Source organism: Marmota monax, unplaced genomic scaffold, assembly GCF_021218885.2.
Source record: "Marmota monax isolate L192 unplaced genomic scaffold, Marmota_monax_Labrador192_F-V1.1 WCK01_AAM20220418_F8-fsc00503, whole genome shotgun sequence".
NCBI classification, from domain to species: domain Eukaryota; kingdom Metazoa; phylum Chordata; class Mammalia; order Rodentia; family Sciuridae; genus Marmota; species Marmota monax.
The window spans coordinates 145,766-168,244 of NW_026693958.1; the positions used below are offsets into that span (position 1 = coordinate 145,766).

The window sequence follows — 22,479 nt, forward strand, 5'->3', positions numbered from 1 at the left end:
TAATCTATAATACTTTATGATTTAATATCATGTGGCCTATCAGTGATTAATTTATGTCATTAATGAATCCATTTAAATAAAAAATGTAAAAATTAGTCCTTCTATCTCACTTAGGTATTGTGATAGATAGAACAAGGGTCCCAAGAGATGTCCACATCCTAATCCCTGGAACACCTGCATGTGTTGAATCACATGGGCAAGGGACCCTGCACAGGTGATTAAGGTTTAACATCCTGAGAAAGGGACATTATTCAGGTCGAGCAAATCTAATCACATGAGCCCTTAAAAGATAAAGAGAAGGAAAGATGGGATGTCTTAGAAAAACACATCTAATTTGGGAGACTTATCCAGTCACTGGAAGGAAGGCATAGTACTGAGAGTCTAAACCTCCTGAGTAAGAGAGGAATCTGCCTGCTGATGGTTTTCAAAGCAGAGCATTAGCTTTTCTTTGTCTTTGTGTGAAAACTAAGGCATGAGCTCTTCCTGGGTCTCAAGTCTGCTTAAATAGAACTGCATGATCTACCTTTTACGTTCTGAGGTCTTTGGATTTATATAAAAATGAAACCACTTGCTGTTCTGCTTCTAAATTTCACTAACACACTATACAGATCTTTGGATTTAACAGTTGTATAATAACATAAACAATGTCCTTTAAAATTCATATATTAACATATATGAATCCCAAAATGTAGTGTGTTTGTATATGTATATAAACAACTTGATTCTTTGTGTTCTGATAATTGGTGTCAAGCCATAACTTGCTCATTGTGGATACTGTGGTTCTTAATTACATTTTATTATTTTGCATAAATTCCAAATCCTTGGTTAATTATTTAATCTTTTTTTTTCATGGGTCATCTAGTTTTAAATAATTTTCTTAAAACATCATTGTAGTTATTTTAAACTCCTTGATTGTCATCCCCAGTAAATGAATATGTGTAAGGAAAATAAAAAGGAGACACAGAGACAAGATGCAGAGGCAGAAAAGGTGGCAGGATGGCAGAGGGGGGCCAAGCTGCCAAGCTTTATTTCTATCAGTAGGTTACTTTAGATCATTGGCATCATTAGTACCTATTGTTCATTGTGTTACTAGGCAGCTTATAGACTTAGCAACATTATGCAACTTACTCCTCAGTTACATATTAAGTTGCAATGTGCAATGTTAGTAGCTTTGTGAAGCTCTCAACAAAGTCCATTGTATAAAATTTAGTGTTATGTGGACAGGTTTAGGCTCAGTGAAACATTGTGGTTGTCTAACAAGAGAGTCTCTTTATTCCCAGGAACTCTGTGCTTGAGATCAAGGCTGAAGCTGAAAAGACTCCAACACAGAGACAGACTCCTCATGAAGGACATTGCTACAGCAGCCAGGCATCCTGTGTCTCTGCACAGAAGTTTTCCCAGCATCCAGACATTCCATGTATTTGCACAGAAACTTCCTAGCCATCAAGCATGCCACAGTCATGAAGCTATCAGAGATCTCCATCCCATACACAGAACCCCTACAAATGAGTGTTATTTTTTAGTGTATTTTGTCTTGTTTATTGATCAGAATAACTCACAAGTTTTCATATGATCAATTTGTTTATTTATTGTATGTAATATAGCTTTGTTAATATAACTCTGTGGTCTGGGTTTGTTTCTCAGTGTTAGACAACTTGCCTAGCATGCATATGGTCCAGAGATGGATCCCCATTACTATGCAGAAGTAAAAAGAAAGTGAAGCTCCCCCTAAGTTCATACACCTATCGATGACCTCAATTAATAGTCTTATGCTGTGAAAATAAGGAAGCTTATAAAAATATTGGAGTTCTATGAATGACAATTCACACTTAAAATCTCTTTGTTTCAGTAGAACTACGTGTACAATGTATATCAGAGTAATGCAGTTAATGTTGAGAACCTCCATTGACTAACTGGCATGCTTTTGTCTCCATTTAAGCATCTCCGGCAGAGGATGCTTGTCTATGATTCTTTCCCCTTCTCACCAAGCACCTGCTCATTCCCCATGGTATAGCAGCCTGCATCATGTTCACCTTTCTATAACTTCAAAATGCATATCATATTCAGTATTGGTGACAGTAACACTTCAAAATTGCATGGGATTTTTGATATATTCTCAATGACAACAAATACATTTTAAAATATTCAAACTATTTTGAAGCAACCTCGAAGTAACAGATATCTTTTGTAGAATTCTAACTTAAAACACACACACACACACACAAACAAACACACATACACCACAATGTTATATAGAATGGAAAGAAAGTCCCTATTTAAATTATCACTGACAATATTTTTGTTATGGTTGACAATCTGTTTGGGGAAAAAATTACAGTGACGATCCTTAGCTATTCTCTAGTTATCATTGTAAATAAATCCATTTAAACTCTTTGAGTTACTAACAATGATATGAAAACATGTGTAGAAGTCCTCAGTTTTATTGGTAAAATAACCCACCTGGACAAATGGAAACAGGTCCTCTCTTGGTAAGTAGTTCTGTGACAATTGAACTGACTCTTGAGCAAAAAATCAGCTATTATGCATTTAAAAGCAAAAAAACACTAGTCTGTGTCATTTATATGGGAAATATATTTATACTCAGTATTCTATCTACAAAGTAATTCACCTTGTATCACTTCTGAGGTGACACAAGGTGTCTTAGAGGTCCCTATTTAACAGGCTTTATTGTTACAGATAAGATAACTAAAGCATGGATACCTATGGAACAGTTTGAATTAATTCATTTTGTAGCTAGTGACATGATGTTATGATTGGGAAGAATTTAACATGTCACAGTAATTTGACCTTTCTCTTAATCTCTCTTACAATGAACTCAAGTGTTACATTTCCCCTACCTCAATCTTCCAGCTCTTCTTGTTCATATTTTCTCTAAATAAAATCACTGAACTATCAGAAGGAATGATCAATGTAAGGTTCCCAAGGCTACATGACATCTCTTGCAATAAGTACACGGTTCTTTCCTTTCTGTCTCAGGAACACTAGCATTTCATTCTGTCTCATGGTGGCCATATTGGTGATATTCTAACCAACCTTATGATCATATGCATGGCCACAGCTGGGCCACAGATGTACTGCACATATGTGCTTGTGCAGTATAAGCCAACTAAGTTACTAATGAAACTGTGAGCCTGTGTGCTCTTATTTAATCACAGGGTTAATATAAAGAGTGTAGCATATCAAAAGCCAATTTATCACAAGGCATTGGAGTCAGCATCAAGGACTCCTATTATCTTTTCATCATACCCTGCAGGGTTCTCAAATTCTCTCTGCTTTATCAAAGGCAAGGTTTAGGAGAATAGGCAACTGTGAAAGACCCTTTCTCAAAATGAAAAATAAAACATATTGAGGAAATAATTCAGTTGCCATGAATTGCTGGATTAATCCAGAGGAACCTAAATAATGATGATGATGATGATGATGATGATGATGGTAATAATAATAATAATAATAATAATAATAATAATAATAATACCAGTTTCCTCAGACAGAATTGCAGTAAACTCAAGCCCGTCCTTCCCATCATACAGGCTTCTCCACCTCTCCTTGAACTAAGGGAATTCAGCACCACTGAACAAGAGCTGAGACAAAAATCCTCATTTTATCAGAGTGATACCTTGTTCTAGAGTGGGACCCTGGGTGACCTGTGTCCTCTAGTCTCTTTCTTGATCTTCCCAGTATGAACTCCAGACCTTTAAGCAAGCTCAGGAGAAACAAGCAGAGCTCAGGGCACCACACCCATTGCACCTGGAAAAGACCTCAGCCCATGAATAAAGGCTGGAGTGAGGAAGGGAGCTCTGGCCCCTCAGGGTGTCTGCACTAACCACCATGTCTTCTCTCAGAGTCTTGCTGCTTTTAATCTTCTCTATACATGTCACACTTTCCTGTTTCTTTGCTTATATCATAAACTTTGATTAAAACTAAATAATCCATAAATACATAATAGCTTTTGTGAATTCTAGTTTCCTGGAGGGATGGTTGTTATCACTCTTTGCATTTTTTAGTAACTTGCTTAAACTTGCTTTGTTGAATCATGTTTCCATTATGGTGTATAGTAGCAGATGTCTCTGCACTCCCACACTTTACATAAATGCTTACATATTCATGCTTACTAGAATGATTTCCTTCATCTTTTAAATTTCTCCTTTTTTATTTGGTCTTTATAGATATACATGTCAATAGAGTGAATTTTGACATAATATACATAAATTGACTGTAAATTTTCCATTCTTGGGATTGTACAAGATATGCAGTGTTTTTGGCTACGTAGTCACACCTGAACAGAGTAAACTTATATCTGATTCATCCTGCTGTTTTTGCTATTCTTATTTCCTCTACCTTCCCTTCATCCCTTTGTCTAACCCAATTAAATTCTACATCACCTTTCTTACTGTGTGTTAGCATCCACACATCAGAAAGAACATACGGCCTTTGGTTTGAGGAACTGACTTATTTCATTAGCATTTTTGTTTTGTTTTGTTTTGTTTTGTTTTCATTAGCATTATAGTCACCAATTCCATCCATTTATCTGCAAACACCATAAATTCATTCTTCTTTATGGCTGAGTAATATTCTATTGCACACACATATATAACATACATATATATAATATACATATGCATATATATAACACACATATATATAATATATAATTTTCATTGCCCATTCAAAATGGGCAATTTTGTCCAGCTTTATCATTTTCTGATTTTTCACTAATTCATTGAAAAAATGTGGGAATGTGGGTAACTAACTTTTGACGATATTACAAATGATTTCAATTGAACAAAAGGTGTTTTTGCAAAACATCATTAGGGAGGGATGAATATCCACACACACCCACACAGATAGGACCAAAAAAAATCTAAAAATTTAGACTTATGAAAAAAAAAATGAATGAAAACAATGGACTTAAAGGTAAAATCTAAAAACTAGAGAATAAGTAGAAAAAGACATACAGTTAAATTTTTATGACTTGGACTAGATGAGCGTTCAAAAGCATGTTATCAAAAACACAAAATTCCAAACAGACAACATTTTTTCATAACATACTACGTTAAAATTGGAATAGTTTCCTCTTGTACTGCCACTGATGAGATCATGAAAATGCACATGGGAGCAGGCACACTTCTAATTGCTTATCTGACAAAGAAAACATAGCAAGAACATAGGAGATAACAGTGTGAAAAAAAATCAAACCAATGCACAATTATTTGAATATACCATGTATGTGTGATGTATAGAAGAAAAATATTTGCATAAATAATGTCAACTATCATTATCCACCATTAAAATGAAAATTAAACATCTAATGAGATATTGCTACAAAGGTATTAAAATAGCTGGATTTAAGATAAAATAAATTTCAAAATGACAAAATTCAAAGTTGGTGAGGTATTATCTTATCTTTGAATACTGGTAGATCAATACTTAGTACTTTAATCCTTTTAAACCAAGTTTGTACCTATATCATTTTTCAAACATTTATACATCTGTTCCCATTTGCTACAGCTATACCAAATGTTCTTCTCTGTTGTGTTTTGTGATGATGTGTCTAAATGGGTCAGTTTCTTTGGGTGTTACAGATTTCTGTTCAATCCTGTTATAATCATTTCATGAGAGAAGCCAACAGTAACCTGAGCTGGTCCTTTACAGTGAACTGAATGTAGTCACTGCTTGGAATTTTAGGTTTTGACAATGGACGTCAGCTTCTGATCAGAGGGTGTCTTACTGGTCACATGGGAGTTGAGTTGGAAATTATATTTTGTAGCTTCTCTTTCAGGTTCTTGTGATGAAATTTTACATGAGTTTTGTAAGGAAATCTCGCATGCTGTTTCCAGTTTATACACCTGAAAGGAATAGAAAAGAGATCCTCTTGATAACTTTACCCCATGTCTCTCCATCTGTAACCTGAGTCACAATGTGACCTGCCTGACCAGGGTGGATGTGGTGAGGGGAGACCAATATAACATAAGGGTCTGAATAGACCCATAACTCTGTCATCTCAATTTTCATTGACAGAAAGATGTTCCAGTGCAAGACACTGTATAATTGTATCTTTAAAAAATATCTAATTTATATCTAAAGTATTTACAATACTGTGATGTTCTGATGGTTTCAAGGTTCAGCTTTCTTCATAATCATGAGAGAGAGAGAGAGAGAGAGAGAGAGAGAGAGAGAGAGAGAGAGGCTGAGAATTTATAAATTAAATAATAAATATATGGCTGGTAGATTTTTGGTTGTTGTACCAAACTCCTTGATTGGCAACAGAATGGTTTAGTTTAATTAGAAGGCTTCTTGGGAAAGAAGTTGATCCCTAGAGAAGAGAAGAGTTAGTACTTAAAGAACATTATTATTTTGACTGGACTACATCTGAGAAAGTATTTAGCCTCTTTATCAAATAAAATAAATAACTGACATGAGAAAGCAACTTCTCTCTCATTTTGCTATTACTTCTTAATCAGGCAATAAAGGTAAGCATTATATCTGACCATGAATCAAATAGGTAAAAATCAATCTGTTGTTTAACACAAATTTATTTTATTTTCTGTATATTTAACATTTAAATATAGAAAATTTTTGAAAAATGTATTCTTTACTTGAAAATACTGATTCACATGGATATTGTACTTTTCTGGCTTTAGTAATTGTAACATCAATGACTATCAAAATGTAAAGTGCTTTTTAAACTAATGAGCCCATATCTTAATGACTATCATCATTTTCAATATCTTCATCATTTTATATTCAAACATTTCAGTTGTTACTATGTGTTAAGGATATGTTTTATATGCAGTGAGTCTGGAGATATTATGTTATAAAACAGAATTTTATACTATTAACAAACAAGATAGGTAACAGGTATTATTGAAATGGCTTTGCATTTTATCCTGGCATTATCAAAGGTATTTGCTCATTATTTTTATTATTGTTCCTGTATCAGTCTCTAAGCTGAATTTGAAATGAATAAGTGAATGATTAATATGCAGGACAATATAGTGAAACACTTTCTGGATAGTCTCAAACTGAATTCATATCTTTGAAATATCATTATTAGAGAGTGACTACTGATTATTTTAAAAACTCAATTATAGCTGTTTTCTATATGGAGGTGCACCTATTTTTTATTGTTTCCTTCATTTTAGTTGTAATTAATGCACATAATAGTACATTCTGTTTTTTTTCATACATATCCACTTGTGTCATGCTCAAGTCAGGGTAAGGATCTCTCCTCAGATATCTATCAGTCCTTTGTGGTGAAAAAAACTTCCAACAATTTTATTTTATTTGAAATAACAATACAACTTTGTTTCCTGTAGTCACCCTCCTTTTAATGGCATACCGAACCTACCAGTACAAGTAACTGGGACTTAGTACACAGTAACCATCCTCACTGATCCCTCCAGTGCCCAGTCCCCCCAGTTTTATTAACCATGACAATTTTACTCTCTTTTCTGTGAGATCAAGTTAGAGGATCTTAACAGTATCAAAAATTTAAAAATAAAAATAAAAAACACAAGAGGTTGGGCTGAGGATATAGCTCAGTAATAGAGTGCTTTTCCTACCAAGTGCAAGGCCCCCAGATGATCTCTGGCAGTGCAAAATAAGTAAATAAAAATTAAAAGGCTTATATACTTGTGAAAGATTGTGTGTGAATACATATGTGTGTGTGTGTATATATATATACATATATACACATATATATACACAAGTATATATATACACATATATATTCATACACATATATATGCACACATATATTTATAAATATTATAGTCTTTAAATATTTAATATTTTGATGAAAATACTATAAAATACGGTAAAAATTAATGTATATTCAACTTTCTCTGAGTCACAGAAAGTCATTTTGATGCTCAAATTTCATACACTTCATTGCTACTTTCTATATTTCTAAGTTTGTCAATACATTTTTGAAGTTGAAATCTGGTAACTGTCCACACTTGAACAGTCTTTGGATATGCAATAAATTAGTCTCATTTAGCTTTGAAATGACCTAACACATGAGGTGGATATTATCTAGCACCTCCCCAAAACAATGAGAAAAAAAAATGCCACTTTGACAAGAAAAATAAAACTACAAAAATTACATCTCACCCTCACTCCCATCTTTATCACATGGACATGAACCAAAACATACGTGGAAGACATGCTCAATCTATAGCCGAAGTTCGGCATTTTTGGGGGAACCAGTCTTACACCTTCGGGACTGATCCAATGAAGCAGTCAATGTGACTTCCATGCAATTTGTCCAGTAGGTAAGCAAATCAATTTGTGAAACAATTATGCAATCCAATGCACACAAAATGTGTAGAAAATCTTAACAAATTAATAATCTAGGACCAAAGATAAGGATAGAACAAAGGAAATTCAAAGAATCATACTACAATATAATCACACACATGAACTCAATCCCACACATGAGGGAATAGACTTAATGAAAGAGATGAGCTCAGCAACATACAGTACAGGGAGCAAATGAGTAATTTAAGGTGATCTTAGAGATGATTTGGGGTTGTGGCTTTTTTTTTGTAAAATATTATATATATATATATATATATATATATATATATATATATATAAATTAAGTGTGCAGGTACTATTCTATTCAACATTTCTTTCTGAGCATAGCTATACATGTGCATAATTTTCCCTGTTGAGTTTTCCCAGACAATAAAGTCACTTAGATTTTTTTAACACTAATCTGAATAAACTTTATAAATTTTCATATTATATACCTAAAATTAAAACAAACACATGACTCAGTTACAAATAATTTTCCACAATATATACTATTATTCCTTAGTAACAAAATTACAAGAATGTGAAAGTCAAACTGAACAGGAATTGGGAAATAGTATAGAAAAACCACATCTTATAAAATTGACTATATTCATTTCTCAGAATACTGTCAGAAGACAGCAAATATTTATTTAAAAATTAAATGAATTTCTAATCGATAATAGCAGAAAATATATTTGAAACCCTTCTCAAAAAGACAAGGCAACTGAACTAGGCAATCATTGCAGTATTTAAAACAATATTTCCCATGGCTGTTTTTATTTATTTAAAAAAAATATATGCTTAACTGTAATCTTAGAGTCTCTAAAACTAAAAGTTTTTGCTTCCTCATAGTACAGAAAAACCAAATGCTTCAAGATCACTGCATTATACAGGAGAACCCAAAAGCCCCAAACTGTGAAATGACTTGTACTTTTGGTTCACTCTTTCCCACAGATGAAGCATGAAGAGATACAAGCTGAAGAAAATGTCTCCACAGTGGTGCAGTTTGTTCTGCTGGGATTTTCTGAACTTCCAAACCTCCAAGGCTTTCTACCTGGGGTGTTCTCCATCATTTACGTGGCTATCCTCATTGGGAACAGTCTCATAGTCATAATAACAAGGCTGGACCCTGCGCTGCACAAACCCATGTATTTTTTCCTGGCACATTTTTCTATACTGGAAATCTGTTATGTTTCAGTCACTCTTCCAAGGATTCTGGTCAGCCTTTGGACCAAGGATAGAAGGATCTCCCTACTGAGCTGTGCCACCCAGTTGTGCTTCTTCCTTGTACTGGGAACTGCAGAATGTTTCTTTCTGGCTGTGATGGCCTATGACCGCTATGTGGCCATCTGCAACCCTCTGCACTATCCTCTAGTCATGAACCCAAGGAAGTGCCATCAACTGGCCATTGGCTCCTGGCTCGGGGGGATGCCAGTCCAGATAGGGCAAACATGCCAGATATTCACTCTGCATTTCTGTTATTCTAACCAAATCAACCACTTCTTCTGTGACATACCCCCCATTTTCAAGCTAGCCTGTGGGGACATCTCAGTGCATGAGCTGTCTGTCTATTTAGTAGTGATGTTGGCTGCTGTAGTCCCTTTTGTCTTGATACTAGCCTCTTATATCAAGATAATTGCCACCATTCTGAGGTTGCCAACAGCCCAAGGACGCACTAAGGCATTCTCCACTTGCTCCTCCCACTTGCTGGTTGTGGTTTTATTTTTTGGAACAGCTTCGATTACCTATTTCAGGCCCAAATCCAACCATTCTGCAGGAACTGACAAACTACTCTCTCTTTTCTACACCATAGTGACTCCCATGTTCAATCCTGTGATATACACCCTCAGGAACCAGGATGTGATTGCTGCACTCAAAAGATTATTTCTTAAAACATAATGTCCTTAGTTACTTGAGGATGTTTTACCATATTTTCACAGCTATCAGAGATACATTTCAACTCTCTGCATTCTCCTTTTAAGAGGGCAATGCCTTCAAACTTATGATATATTTTTGTTATATCTAAACTTTAGCCTGGAATTTACTTTCTTCACATATGTATAGAGAAATTTGTCTGTCTTTGTGATCCCCCATAAATAAAGTGATTTCTCATACATAGTGTTTTAAAATGTTCACATTTGTCCTATAAATGTGTGAGCAGAATTCAAAATGTTAGGTTTTACACATTAAATTTAAAGAAAGGTTGAAATTCACCTAAATTTCTATACCTGTATAGGCTGAAATTCTTCTTTATTATATTGTAGTTGGGACACAGTTACTGTAGGTAGTTGTATTATGGATGTCTGTTCAAGAAATAATAAAATGAGTAAATGGATAAGTTGATATTACTTTGGATTACCACAGAGTTCTGGGAAAATCCTTATATTTATGCCATCAGTAAGAATTTTGATAACTATGCACCAAGATGGAACACTTCCTGAATAATATGAAAACAAAAGAGTCATACACCAAGTGAAGTGGTGCATGCCTGTAATCCCAGAAATTCAGGTGGCTGATGCAGGATGATTTCAAAGTTGAACCTGAATCTGCAAGTTAGCAACATCCTCAACATGATAGCAAGAACCTGTCTTAAAAATAAATAAAATAAAAAGAAAGGACTGGGATCCTAAGTTAGTTGTAAAGCACACATGTACCTGTATCCAATCACCAATACCAATATGTATATGGAAAATAAAAAGATGAGAAAAAAATCTTATATGCATTCAGGTCTCATTCTCATCCTTATAACTTGCCATGAGAGCACATGATGAAATACAATACTATTGTCTTTCAAAACTGATTTTCTTTTAATCATGTTTTCTGCTTTCATGTTATGGACCCAGAATACCTTGCATAATCATTTTTCCTTCCTCCACATTTTATATATTTATTTATTTATTAGTGGTGCTGAACCCAGCATCTTAAATATCCTAAGACTTTCCTTGACCCTGAGCCACAATCCCAGCCCTAATCTCTTTCTTTACTGCACGCCAACAGCCAGTTCTAAACCTACTTCTATTTTGTTTTTATTTATGAGTGCAAATGTGCAAGGAAGGGGCTAGGGATGTGGCTCAAGCAGTAGCGCACTCGCCTGGCATGCATGCTGCTCTGGGTTCGATCCTCAGCACCACATACAAATAAAGATGTTGTGTCCACCGAAAAAAACTAAACATAAATATTAAAACTCTCTCTCTCTCTCTCTCTCTCTCTCTCTCTCTCTCTCTCTCTCTCTCTCTCTAAAAAAATGTGCAAGGAAGTCTTGGAAGATATTTTCAGGAACATGTAAAACTCTCACAGCTGAACTGCATTAACTCACCTCTTCTTTCATGCTTTTAAACCATTCTGAAGTGTTTAAAATTATTAAGTCTGTGAGCTAACATTGAGGAAAAAAATTGTAAATTAAGAGAACAAAATGCCTTTGCATCTACTATTATTAATACTTATTTTTGGTGCATCTTAGAAACATTCCATCCTGTAGATTTAGCTGTGACAGAACACACAGTGCATGAACATGTTAGCTCCTATCCCAGAAATACAATATTTTTCCTTTATTAACCTATATGCATCCTCCATCATCTATACTGATGCTTTACATTTATTAACATGGGTATTTTATTCCTGAACATATATATGCATATGTCTCTTACTATTTAATGCTTTATATTGAAAATGGAATTTGGCATGAAGTGCATGAACAAGACCATGCTAATATGACTGTGGTATAAAGGAGATGCTTCTGGTAGTTGTTGATTAAAGCAGAAATCACACTGTCACTGGTACCAGGCTGTCCTACAAATTCAGATAAGTGAATTCCATGCTTCACATTCTCAGCAGTTGAGGTATGTTCATGTTATCCCTAGTTTTTCTTGTGTTTTGGACATGAAGGGGTGCTTTATTTTGTCAAATGCTTTTTCTGCATCTATTGAGATGATCATATGGTTCTTATCTTTAAGTTTATTGATGTGATGAATTACATTTATTGATTTCTGTACGTTGAACCAACCTTACATCCCTGAGATAATTCCCCCTTGATTGTGGTATGTGATCTTTTTTGATGTACTTTGTATTCAATTTTTTCCAGAATTTTATTGAGAATTTTTGAGCCTATGGTTTTTAGAGGTATTGGTCTAATGTTTTCTTTTCTTTCTTTTTTTTTTTTTTGATATGTCTTTGCCTGGTTTTGAAACCAGGGTGATATTGGCCTCATAGAATGAATTTGGAAGTTCTCCTTTTTTTTCTATTTCCTGAAATAAATTGAAGAGTATTGGTATTATTTCTTCTTTAAAGGTCTTGTAGAACTCGGCTGTGTATTCATTTGGTCTCGGGCTTTTGTTGGTTGCTAGACTTCTGATGGTATCTTAACTTTTGTTGATTGAAATTGATATGTTTAAATTTTGTGTATCATCCTGATTCAATTTGTGCAAATCATATGACTAGAAATTTGTCAATGCTTTCAATATTTTCTATTTTATTGGATTACAAGTTTTCAAAATAATTTCCAACTATCTTCTGTATTTCTGTAGTGTCTGTTGTGATATTTCCGTTTTCATCATGTATGTTAATAATTTGATTTTTTCTCTTTTTCTATTTGTTAGCATGGCTAAAGGTCTGTCAATTTTATTTATTTTTCAAAGAAACAATTTTTGTTCTGTCAAATTTTTTAATTGTTTTTTTTTGTTTCAATTTCTTTGATTTCAGCTCTGATTTCAATTATTTCCTGTCTTTTACTGCTTTTGTTCTTTTTCTAGGGCTTTGAGATGTAATACTGAGGCATTTATTTGTTGACTTTTCCTTCTTTTAAGGAGTGAACTTCATGCACTGAACTTTCCTCTTAGAACTGCCTTCATAGTGTCCCAGAGATTTTGATATGTTGTACCTGTGTTCACATTCACCTCTAAATTTTTTTTTCATTTCCTCCTTGATGTCTTCTGTAACCCATGGTTCATTTAGTAGCATATTATTTAGTCTCCAGATGTTGGAGTAACTTTTATTTCTTATTTTATCATTGATTTCTAATTTTATTCCATTATGATCTGATAGAATGCAGGGTAATATTTCTCCTTTTTTATATTTGCCAAGAGTTGCTATGTGGCATAATACATAGTCTATTTTAGAGAAGGATCCATGTGCTGCTGAGAAGAAAGTGTGTTCACTCATTGAAGGATGAAATATTCTATATGTCAGTTAAGTCTAAGTTATTGATTGTGTTATTGAGTTCTATAGTTTATTTGCTCAGTTTTGTTTGGAGATCTATCCAGTGGTGAAAGATGTATGTTAAAGTCACCCAAAATTATTATGTTGTGCTCTATTTGACTCGAACATGAGAAGAGTTTGATGAACGTAGATGCTCCATTGTTTGGGGCATATGTATTTATAATTGTTATGTGTTGTTAGTGTTTGGATCCCTTGAGCAGTATGTAGTGTCCTTCTTTATCTCGTTTGATTAACTTTAGCTTGAAGTCTACTTTATTTGATATGAGGATGGAAATCTTGACTTGTTGACTTGTTTCTGCAGTCCATTTGAGTGGTATTATTTTTCCCAACCCTTTACCTTCAGTCTGTGGATGTCTTTTTCTACGAGATGAGTCTCTTGGAGGCAGCATATTGTTGGGTCTTTTTCTTTTTAATCCAATCTGCTAGCCTATGTCTTTTGGATTGTTGAGTTGAGGCCATTAACATTCAGGGTTATTATTGAGATATAATTTGTATTTCCAGCCATTTTTGTTTATTTTTGGTATTTAAATTGACTTGGTCTCGCCTCTGATTATTTTTTCCTTTAGTTTAATCCCTCCCTCTGCTGCTTTTCATCATTGTTTTCCATTTTCTCTTCATGGAATACTTTCCCAAGAATGTTCTGAAGTACAAGATTTATAGTTGTAAATTATTTTAACTGTTGTTTATCATGAAAGGTTTTTATTTTATTATCAAATCTAAAGCTTAATTTTGCTGAGCATAAGATTCTTGATTGGAATACATTTTCTTTCAGAGCTTGGTATATATATGTTGTTCCACCATCTCCTGGCTTTGAGGTTCTGGATTGAAAAATCTCTTGAGATACATATGCACATGTGAACATAAGAAAGTTATGTCTGATTCATTCTGCTGGCTTTCTTATACCTTTCCCCCCATCTTCCCTTCATTCTTTTGTCTAACTCAGTGAAATTTTATGTCCCTCCTTATTGTATGTTAGCATTCACACATCAGAGAGAACATTCAGCCTTTGGTTTAAGGGACTATCTTATTTCACTTATCATGACAGTCTCCAGTTTCATCCATTTGCATGCAATGCCATAGCTACATTCTTCTTTATGACTGAGTAATTTTCCATTGTGTATAAATAGATACCACATTTTCATTATCTGTTCATCTGTTGAATGGCACTTAGTTTGGTTCCATTGCTTAGCTATTGTGAATTCAGATGCTGTAAACCTTGATTGGGTTGTGTCAATGTGGTATGGTGATTTGAAGTCCTAAGGAGTGGGATGACTGGGTCAAATAGTGGTTCCATTCCTAGTTTGCTGAAGAATTTTCATATTGCTTCTCATAGGGATTGCACATATTTGCAGTTCCACAAGCAGTGTATGATTGCACCTTTTTCCCTACATTCTCACCAACATTTATTGTTACTTGTATTCTTGATAATTGTCATTCTGAATTTCTTTGTATCACTTATAACTCAGAGTAACCTAGTGGTCAGAGAATATGTTGTGCTTACTCATCTCAAGTGAGAAAGTCTATCCTTTGCTGATACATGTGTCTGTGTTTAGGAGATACAGTGTAAGAAATTTTAAAGAAATGTGTTGGAATTCAATTTTTTCCCTAAATTTACAAGTTTATATTGAACCAGGAATTAATGTTTGATGGTAGACACTCTGGACCCTTGTGAGTGTATATGGTGTTTTGTTCAAACACCCAGGCTTTCAGATGAGTAGGAATAAGTACTTTTTTTTGTCAATTCCCACTTTGTGTTTCTCATTCTTCAGTTATCTTTGTTGAATTACTTTTACATCTATTCCAAGCTATGAAGCAAGTTAGGAATAACTTTATTATAGTTTTCCTAGTAGCATTTGCCAATAAAATTGTTATAATTTTTAACAATATATTATATGTGTTATATAATATATTATATAATATACTTAACAATTATACTCAGATCTAAATAATGTGAAACTCTTCTGTTAGTGACATCAGAGAGCCAATATTTTTGGGATACACAGCCCTGGTGGATGTTGTAATCAATATAGGTGAGAACAGATGATGGATATAGTCACATTGTAAAATTTACTGATTTTAAATGCTCTTATTGAGGTCAGTTTTATTTTCTGAAACAGTTTACAATTTACTATAGGCCTTTGATAATGTCCAAGATTTTGAAGACCTGAGTGCAGTTGACAATTTTGTTCATCTTTATAACTTTCTGATTTTTCACTAATCCATTGAGGAAATGTGGGTAACTAACATTTTACAATAGTACAAATGGTTTCAATTGAGAACAAAAGATGTTTTTAAAAACATCACTTGGAAGAATTGAATATCCACACAAACCCATACAGATATGAGCAAAAAAATTCAATCTAAAAATTTAGCTTTATTAAAAAAATGAATGGAGGCTAATAATAGATTTAAAGGTAATATCTATAAATTACTAGAAGAAAACGGTTAAATCTTTATGACTTAGACTAAGCAAGAGTTCTTAACTATGTTACCAAATAATAATTCATAAAGGAAATATAGGGAGAAAAATATGAAGAATCCCTAAAAGATAACAGCTTGAGAAAACAAAAAAATGCACAAAATAGTTTAATGTATAATGTACATGTGAAATATAGAAGGCAAGTAATCACGTAAATATAGTACACTACCTTTAACCATAATTAAGCTAAAAATTAAACCCCTAATGAGATTTTGCTACAAATATGTCCTAATAGCTAGATGTAAGATAAAATAAAATAAATTTCAAGATGACAAAATTCAAAATTGGTGAATAAAAATACTACATTTGAATAGTGGTAGTTCAGTATTTACATATAATTCTTTTAAACCAAGTTTGTACTTCTATCAGTCTTTAAAGATGTATAAATCTATTCTCGTTTGCTACAGCTATACCAAATGTTCTTCTCTGTTGTGTTTGTGATGATGTGTCTAAATGGGTTAGTTTCTTTGGGGTGTTACAGATTTCTGTTCCATCCTGTTATAATCATTACATGAGAGAAGCCAACAATAACCTGAGCTGGTCCTTTACAGTGAACTGAATGTAGTCACTACTTTGAATTTTAGATTTTTGACAATAGAGATCTGGTTGTGATTGTAGAGTATCTTACTGGACACATGAGAGTTTATTGACGATTATATTTTGTAGCTTCTCTTCCAGGTTCTTGTCTAATGATTAAATTTTACATGAGGAGTTTTGTAAGGAAATTCTGCATGCCTTTTTCCAGTCATATACCTGAAAGGAATAGGGAAGTGATCCTCTTGATAACTTTATCCCATGTCTCCCCATCTGTAACCTGGAGTGTGATGTGACCTACCTGACCAGGCTGGATGTAGTGAGGAAAGATTCATGTTCAAGATAACATAAAGGTGAGAACAGACGCATCTCAATTTTTAATGGCAGAAAAAATTTCCAATGGTACACACTGCATAATTCTATCTTTTTTAAAAAATCTAAGTTTATATCTTAAGTAAAGTGTTTATAGCACTCTGATGTTCAGATGTTCTCATGGCCCAGCTTTCTTAATGATCACACACACACACACACACACAGAAACGCACATACACACAAACACACACATACATACACACACATGCACACACACAAATAAAAGACAGGAAGAGAACTTATGAAGGAATATATGGCCAAACAGGTTTTGGGTTATTGTACCAAATTCCTTGATTGGCAATAGAATAGTTCAGTTCAGTTAGAAGTCTCCTTGGGAAAGGAGTTGATCCCTAGAGCAGGGAATATTTACTACATAAAGAGCATTAGTAGTTCTGACAATGGACTATATCTGAGAAAGTAATTACCCTCTTTTTCAAAGAAATAAATTACCTGACATGAGAAATAACCTTCTTTTTCATTTAGCTCTTACATTTTAATCAGAAAATAAAGGTAAGCAATATATATATATATATATATATATATATATATATGTGTGTGTGTGTGTGTGTGTGTGTGTAAATATAATGAATATATCAATACTGTTGTATAAAACAAATTTATTTTATGTTAATGTATTTTTAACATTTAAATATATAAATATTTGAACAAAAAATATTTTTTATAGGAAAACACTGACTTGGAAGGGCATTGTATTTTTCTGGCTTTAGTAATTGTATGATCAAGAAGATCAAAATGTAAAGTGCTTCTTAAACTAATGAGCCTGGATCTTAAAAACTATCATCATTTTCTTTAAAATAATCATTTTATATGCTAACATTGAAGTTCTTACTATGTGTTAGAATTATTAACAAACAAGGTAGGTAACAGGTATTATTGAAATGGGTTTGCATTTTATCCTGCCATTATCAAAGTTATTTCCTGCTTGTTTTGATCATTGCTCCTGTATCATTCTCTAGACTGAATTTGAAATGATTAAGTGAAAGAAATGTGATTAATACACAGAACACTGTAGTGAAACACTTTGTGAAAATTATCACACTGAAATCCTCTCTTTGAAATGTCATTACTAGAGACTGATTACTGATTATCTCACAAACTCAATTTCACCTATTTTGTCTACTGGATGCACCTATTTATTTTTGTTTCCTTCTTTGTAATTGTAATTAATGCACATAATTGTACATTTGGATTTTTTCATACATACACACCTGTGTCATACTCAATCCGTAAGTAAACTTATCTCCTCAAATATCTATGAGTCCTTTATTTTGAAAACTTTCAAATAATTTTATTTCTTTTTAAACTACAATAATTTTGTTTTCTAGAATATCCCTCTTTTCAATGGCGAACTATTAACTACATATAATTGACTACATACAATTAACTAGAACTAGTACAAATTAATTAAACTCACCCATCTGTCCACTTTCTAGTCTCCACAGTTCTATTAACCACCAAAAAAAAAGAACACTTTCTGGGCTGGCTGAAAATGTGGCTCAGTTATAGAGTGCTTGCCTACCAAGTGCAAGGCCCCAGATTCAATCTCCAGCAGAGCAAATTAATTAATTAATTAATTAATTAAGAGACTTAAATTGAGGAAAACTATATACATATATCTCTATATATTTATAGGCCTCAAATATTTACTTTAATATTTTGGTGAAATGTTGTAAAAGATGGTAAATTTAATGCATATTTATTTTTTTTCTCTGAGTCACAGAAAATCCTTTGGATACCCCAATTTCATGCCCTCCATTGCTACCTTCACAAATTTGTCTATACATTTTTGAAGTTGAAATCTGATTACTGTCCACAATTAACCAGTCTCTGCATATGATTAGAGATGTGCCTCCCCTTTGTAGTGAGTTATTCTCATTTAGCTTTGAAATGACTTAACACATGAGGTGGAGGTTATCTAGCACTTCCCCAAAACAATGAGAAAAAAATGCCACTTTTACAACATAAACAAAACTACAAAAACCCCTGCTCACCCTCACTCCCATCTCTATCACATACGCAGGAACCAAAACATACATGTAAGACATCCTCAATCCATAGCTTAAGGTCTGTATTTGGTCTGAGAACCAGTCTTACACCTTTGGGACTAGTCCAATGAAGCAGTCAATGTGACTTCCATGCAATTTGTCCAATAGGTAAGCAAATCAAATTTTCTAAAGCAATTATGCAATCCAATGCACATAAAATGTGTAGGCAATTGTGAGAGACTCATTATTTAGGACCAGAGATAGGGACAGAACATAGGAAATGCAAACAATCACATTCCAGGATAATCCCACACATGAATGCACTCCCACACATAAAAAAAAAAAATAGACTTAATGGAACAAAATAGGTCAGCAAAGTATAGCATAGTGAGCACTGATATAAAATCATCTCAGAGATGAGTTTGTGTTGCTGCTTTTTTAAAACAATAAATGTGTAAATCAAGTTAGTGTATTCTAGTCAGACTTGGATTCAGGAGCATAGATGAATGTGTGCACACTTCTCCCTATTGAGCTTTCCCTGACAAAAAGGACAATTAGATTTCCTTTTCTCAACACTATAAAATCTGAATAAAATTTATAAATTACAACTTTAAAAAATTCTAAGTAAATACAAATATGTGATCGATAAATAATTTTCCATAATATATAACAGAGAGTTTACTATTATTTATAATAATAAAATTACCAAGAAATACAGAAATTCAAAGCTGAACTGGAGTTTGGAAATCCTCAACATTTAAAACAAAACATATAAAAATTAACTTTATTCATTTCTGAGAACAATTTTAAAACTCAGACAAAAATATTTGTTTGAAGAATAAAATTAATTTGCTATATTTAATATAAATTGAGATATTGAGTTTTTGTGTTCAAGTGAATGTTAAAATTAAATTTAATATCTATTCTCATGTAGACTAAGAAGTGTAATATCAATAACAATGAAAAAAATACAAAAATTTTTCATATGGGTACATTCATCTATTCTAAAAAAAATGCTTAACTATAATCTCAGAACACCAGGAAGTGATAGTTTTTGTTCCCTCAGGGTCCAGGAAATTCAGAACATTCATCATCACTGATTATACATGATAACACAAAAACCCAACACAATGAAATGATTTGTACTTTGGTTAAATCTTTCCACAGATGAAGCATGAAGAGAAAGAAGCAGATGACAATGTCTCCACAGTGGTGCAGTTTGTTCTGCTGGGATTTTCTGAAATTTCAAACCTCCAAGGCTTTCTACCTGGGGTGTTCTCCATCATTTACATGGTTATCCTCATTGGGAACAGTCTCATAGTCATAATAACCAGGCTGGACCCTGCGCTGTACAAACCCATGCATTTTTTCCTGGAACATTTTTCTATATTGGAAATCTGTTATGTTTCAATCACTCTCCCGAGGATTCTGGTCAGCCTTTGGACCAAGGATAGAAGGATCTCCCTACTGAGCTGTGCCACCCAATTGTGCTTCTTCCTTGTACTGGGAACTGCGGAAAGTTTCCTCCTGGCTGTGATGTCCTATGACCGCTATCTGGCTATCTGCAACCCTCTGCACTATAATCATGAACCCAAAGAAGTGCCATCTACTGGCAGCTGGCTCCTGGCTTGGGGGAATGCCAGTCCAGATAGGGCAAACATGCCAGATATTCTCTCTGCATTTCTGTCATACTAACCAAATCAACCACTTCTTTTGTGACATACCCCCCATTCTCAAGCTAGCCTGTGGGGACACCTCAGTGCATGAGGCGTCTGTCTATGTAGTAGTGATATTGGTTGGGGCAGTACCTTTCATGTTGATACTTGTCTCCTATACCAAGATCATTGCCACCATTCTGAGGTTGCCAACAGCCCAAGGTCGCACTAAGGCATTCTCCACTTGCTCCTCCCACCTGCTGGTTGTAGTTTTATTTTTTGGATCAGCTTCCATTACCTACTTCAGGCCCAAATTCAGCCATTCTGCAGGAACTGAAAAACTGCTCTCTCTGTTCTACACCATAGTGACTCCCATGTTCAATCCTGTGATATACACCCTCAGGAACCAGGACGTGATTGCTGCATTCAGAAGATTATTGCTTAAAACATAGTGGTTTTGAGATTACTTGAGGTGATTTTCCCATATTGTCACAGTTTTCAGAGAAACACTTCACATCACTACAGTCTAAATTTGAGAGGTTAAGGTCTTCCAGTTTAGGATGTATTGTTGTTATATTTAATTTTTAGCCTGGAATTTACTTTATTCCTAGATCTACATAGGGAAATTCATCTATCTTTGTGACCCCACCTAAACAAAGTACATTCTCATATGTAAAATATTAATGTGCCTCACATTTTCTCTATAAATTTATTAAAATAATTAAAAGTGTTTTCTATGGTCAGTTAAATTTACTAAAAAATATAATTTGCCTGAATGTTCATGCCTGTATCTGTTGCCATGTTTTTTATACAACACATAGGACATATTGATCAAGCTTTGTTTGGTAATGACTGTGTATCCTAGAAATTATTAAATGAATGAATGGATAAGTGCATATTGCTTTGCCCTACTACAGATATCTGTCAATCTCCAGAATTGTGTTTGTCATCAGTTAACATTAAAATACCTATGCACCAAAAAGTAATACTTGCAGTATAATAGCTTTAAAAAGTTTGTATTTATGTAAGTCTCTTCCTAAAATCTTACTATCAGATCACATGATAAAACAGTTCTACCTTTCTCAAATGGTTTTCTTTCGAATATATTCCTCCTTTGCTATCATGGTCCCATATAATTTGTTTTAATGATTTTATCTTTCTTACTATATTTTGCATTTATTATGCTACATAAAAATATTCATATTTTGCAAAATATCTATGAGTATAAAACTGAAGGAAAATTTGAATGTTATTTTTAGAAGTATATGAAGTCTACTCAGTTGCATTGCAGCAGTTTACCTCTACTTTCATCTTTACAACTCATTCTAAAGTACTTAAATCACTTAATGTTTTAGTTGGCATTATGGAGGAAAAGGAGTATCAATCAACAGAAAGAGGAGTATCCATCCATCTGATGAACAAGTCAGCAGTTTCCTTAATGATTCATATTTTAGTTCATCTGTCAATTATTTCATACTGTAACCTTAGCTATGGTTATACACACATGTACAAGACACTGCTAGCTACTCTTTACAAATAATTATAGTTCTCCTTTATGAAACTATCTATATAATAATTACCTATCATGATTTTAAATTTATTCTTGTATTTCATTTATATGCACATACACATATATGTCCCATTTAATGTTTTATCTGTTTTAGGATTTTGGCAGGTGATGCATAAGAAAGACCTTGCTGATGTGACTGTGATAATGAAGATAAATATTTGGTGGTGGTTTACTTTTTGAAATGTAGTAAGCAGGAATACAATGCCAGTATAGAATGCTGTCCCAGTATTTCATATAAATGCATTTTATTCTTTATTTTCTGAGAAGATTGTTGAATGGTTAAATATCATTTATATACTTTTTCATAACATTTATACTTAATAAATGGTG

General features: G+C 33.5%; 1 protein-coding gene and 1 pseudogene across 1 annotated transcript; both read left to right on the plus strand.

Moving 5' to 3' along the window:
* The first annotated feature begins 9,267 nt into the window (after positions 1–9,267).
* LOC124106342 (olfactory receptor 10AG1-like) lies at positions 9,268–10,218 on the plus strand. Its single transcript, XM_046463950.1, has one exon. The coding sequence runs from the start codon at positions 9,274–9,276 to the stop codon at positions 10,216–10,218; it is 945 nt and encodes a 314-aa protein (XP_046319906.1). The 5' UTR covers positions 9,268–9,273.
* Positions 10,219–20,091: 9,873 nt separating this feature from the next.
* Positions 20,092–21,031, plus strand: LOC124106345 (olfactory receptor 10AG1-like; annotated as a pseudogene).
* Positions 21,032–22,479: the final 1,448 nt, after the last annotated feature.

Excerpts from the sequence above, each read along its gene's own strand:
- LOC124106342 (XM_046463950.1), top strand. The coding sequence starts at position 9,274 with ATGAAGCATGAAGAGATACAAGCTGAAGAAAATGTCTCCACAGTGGTG.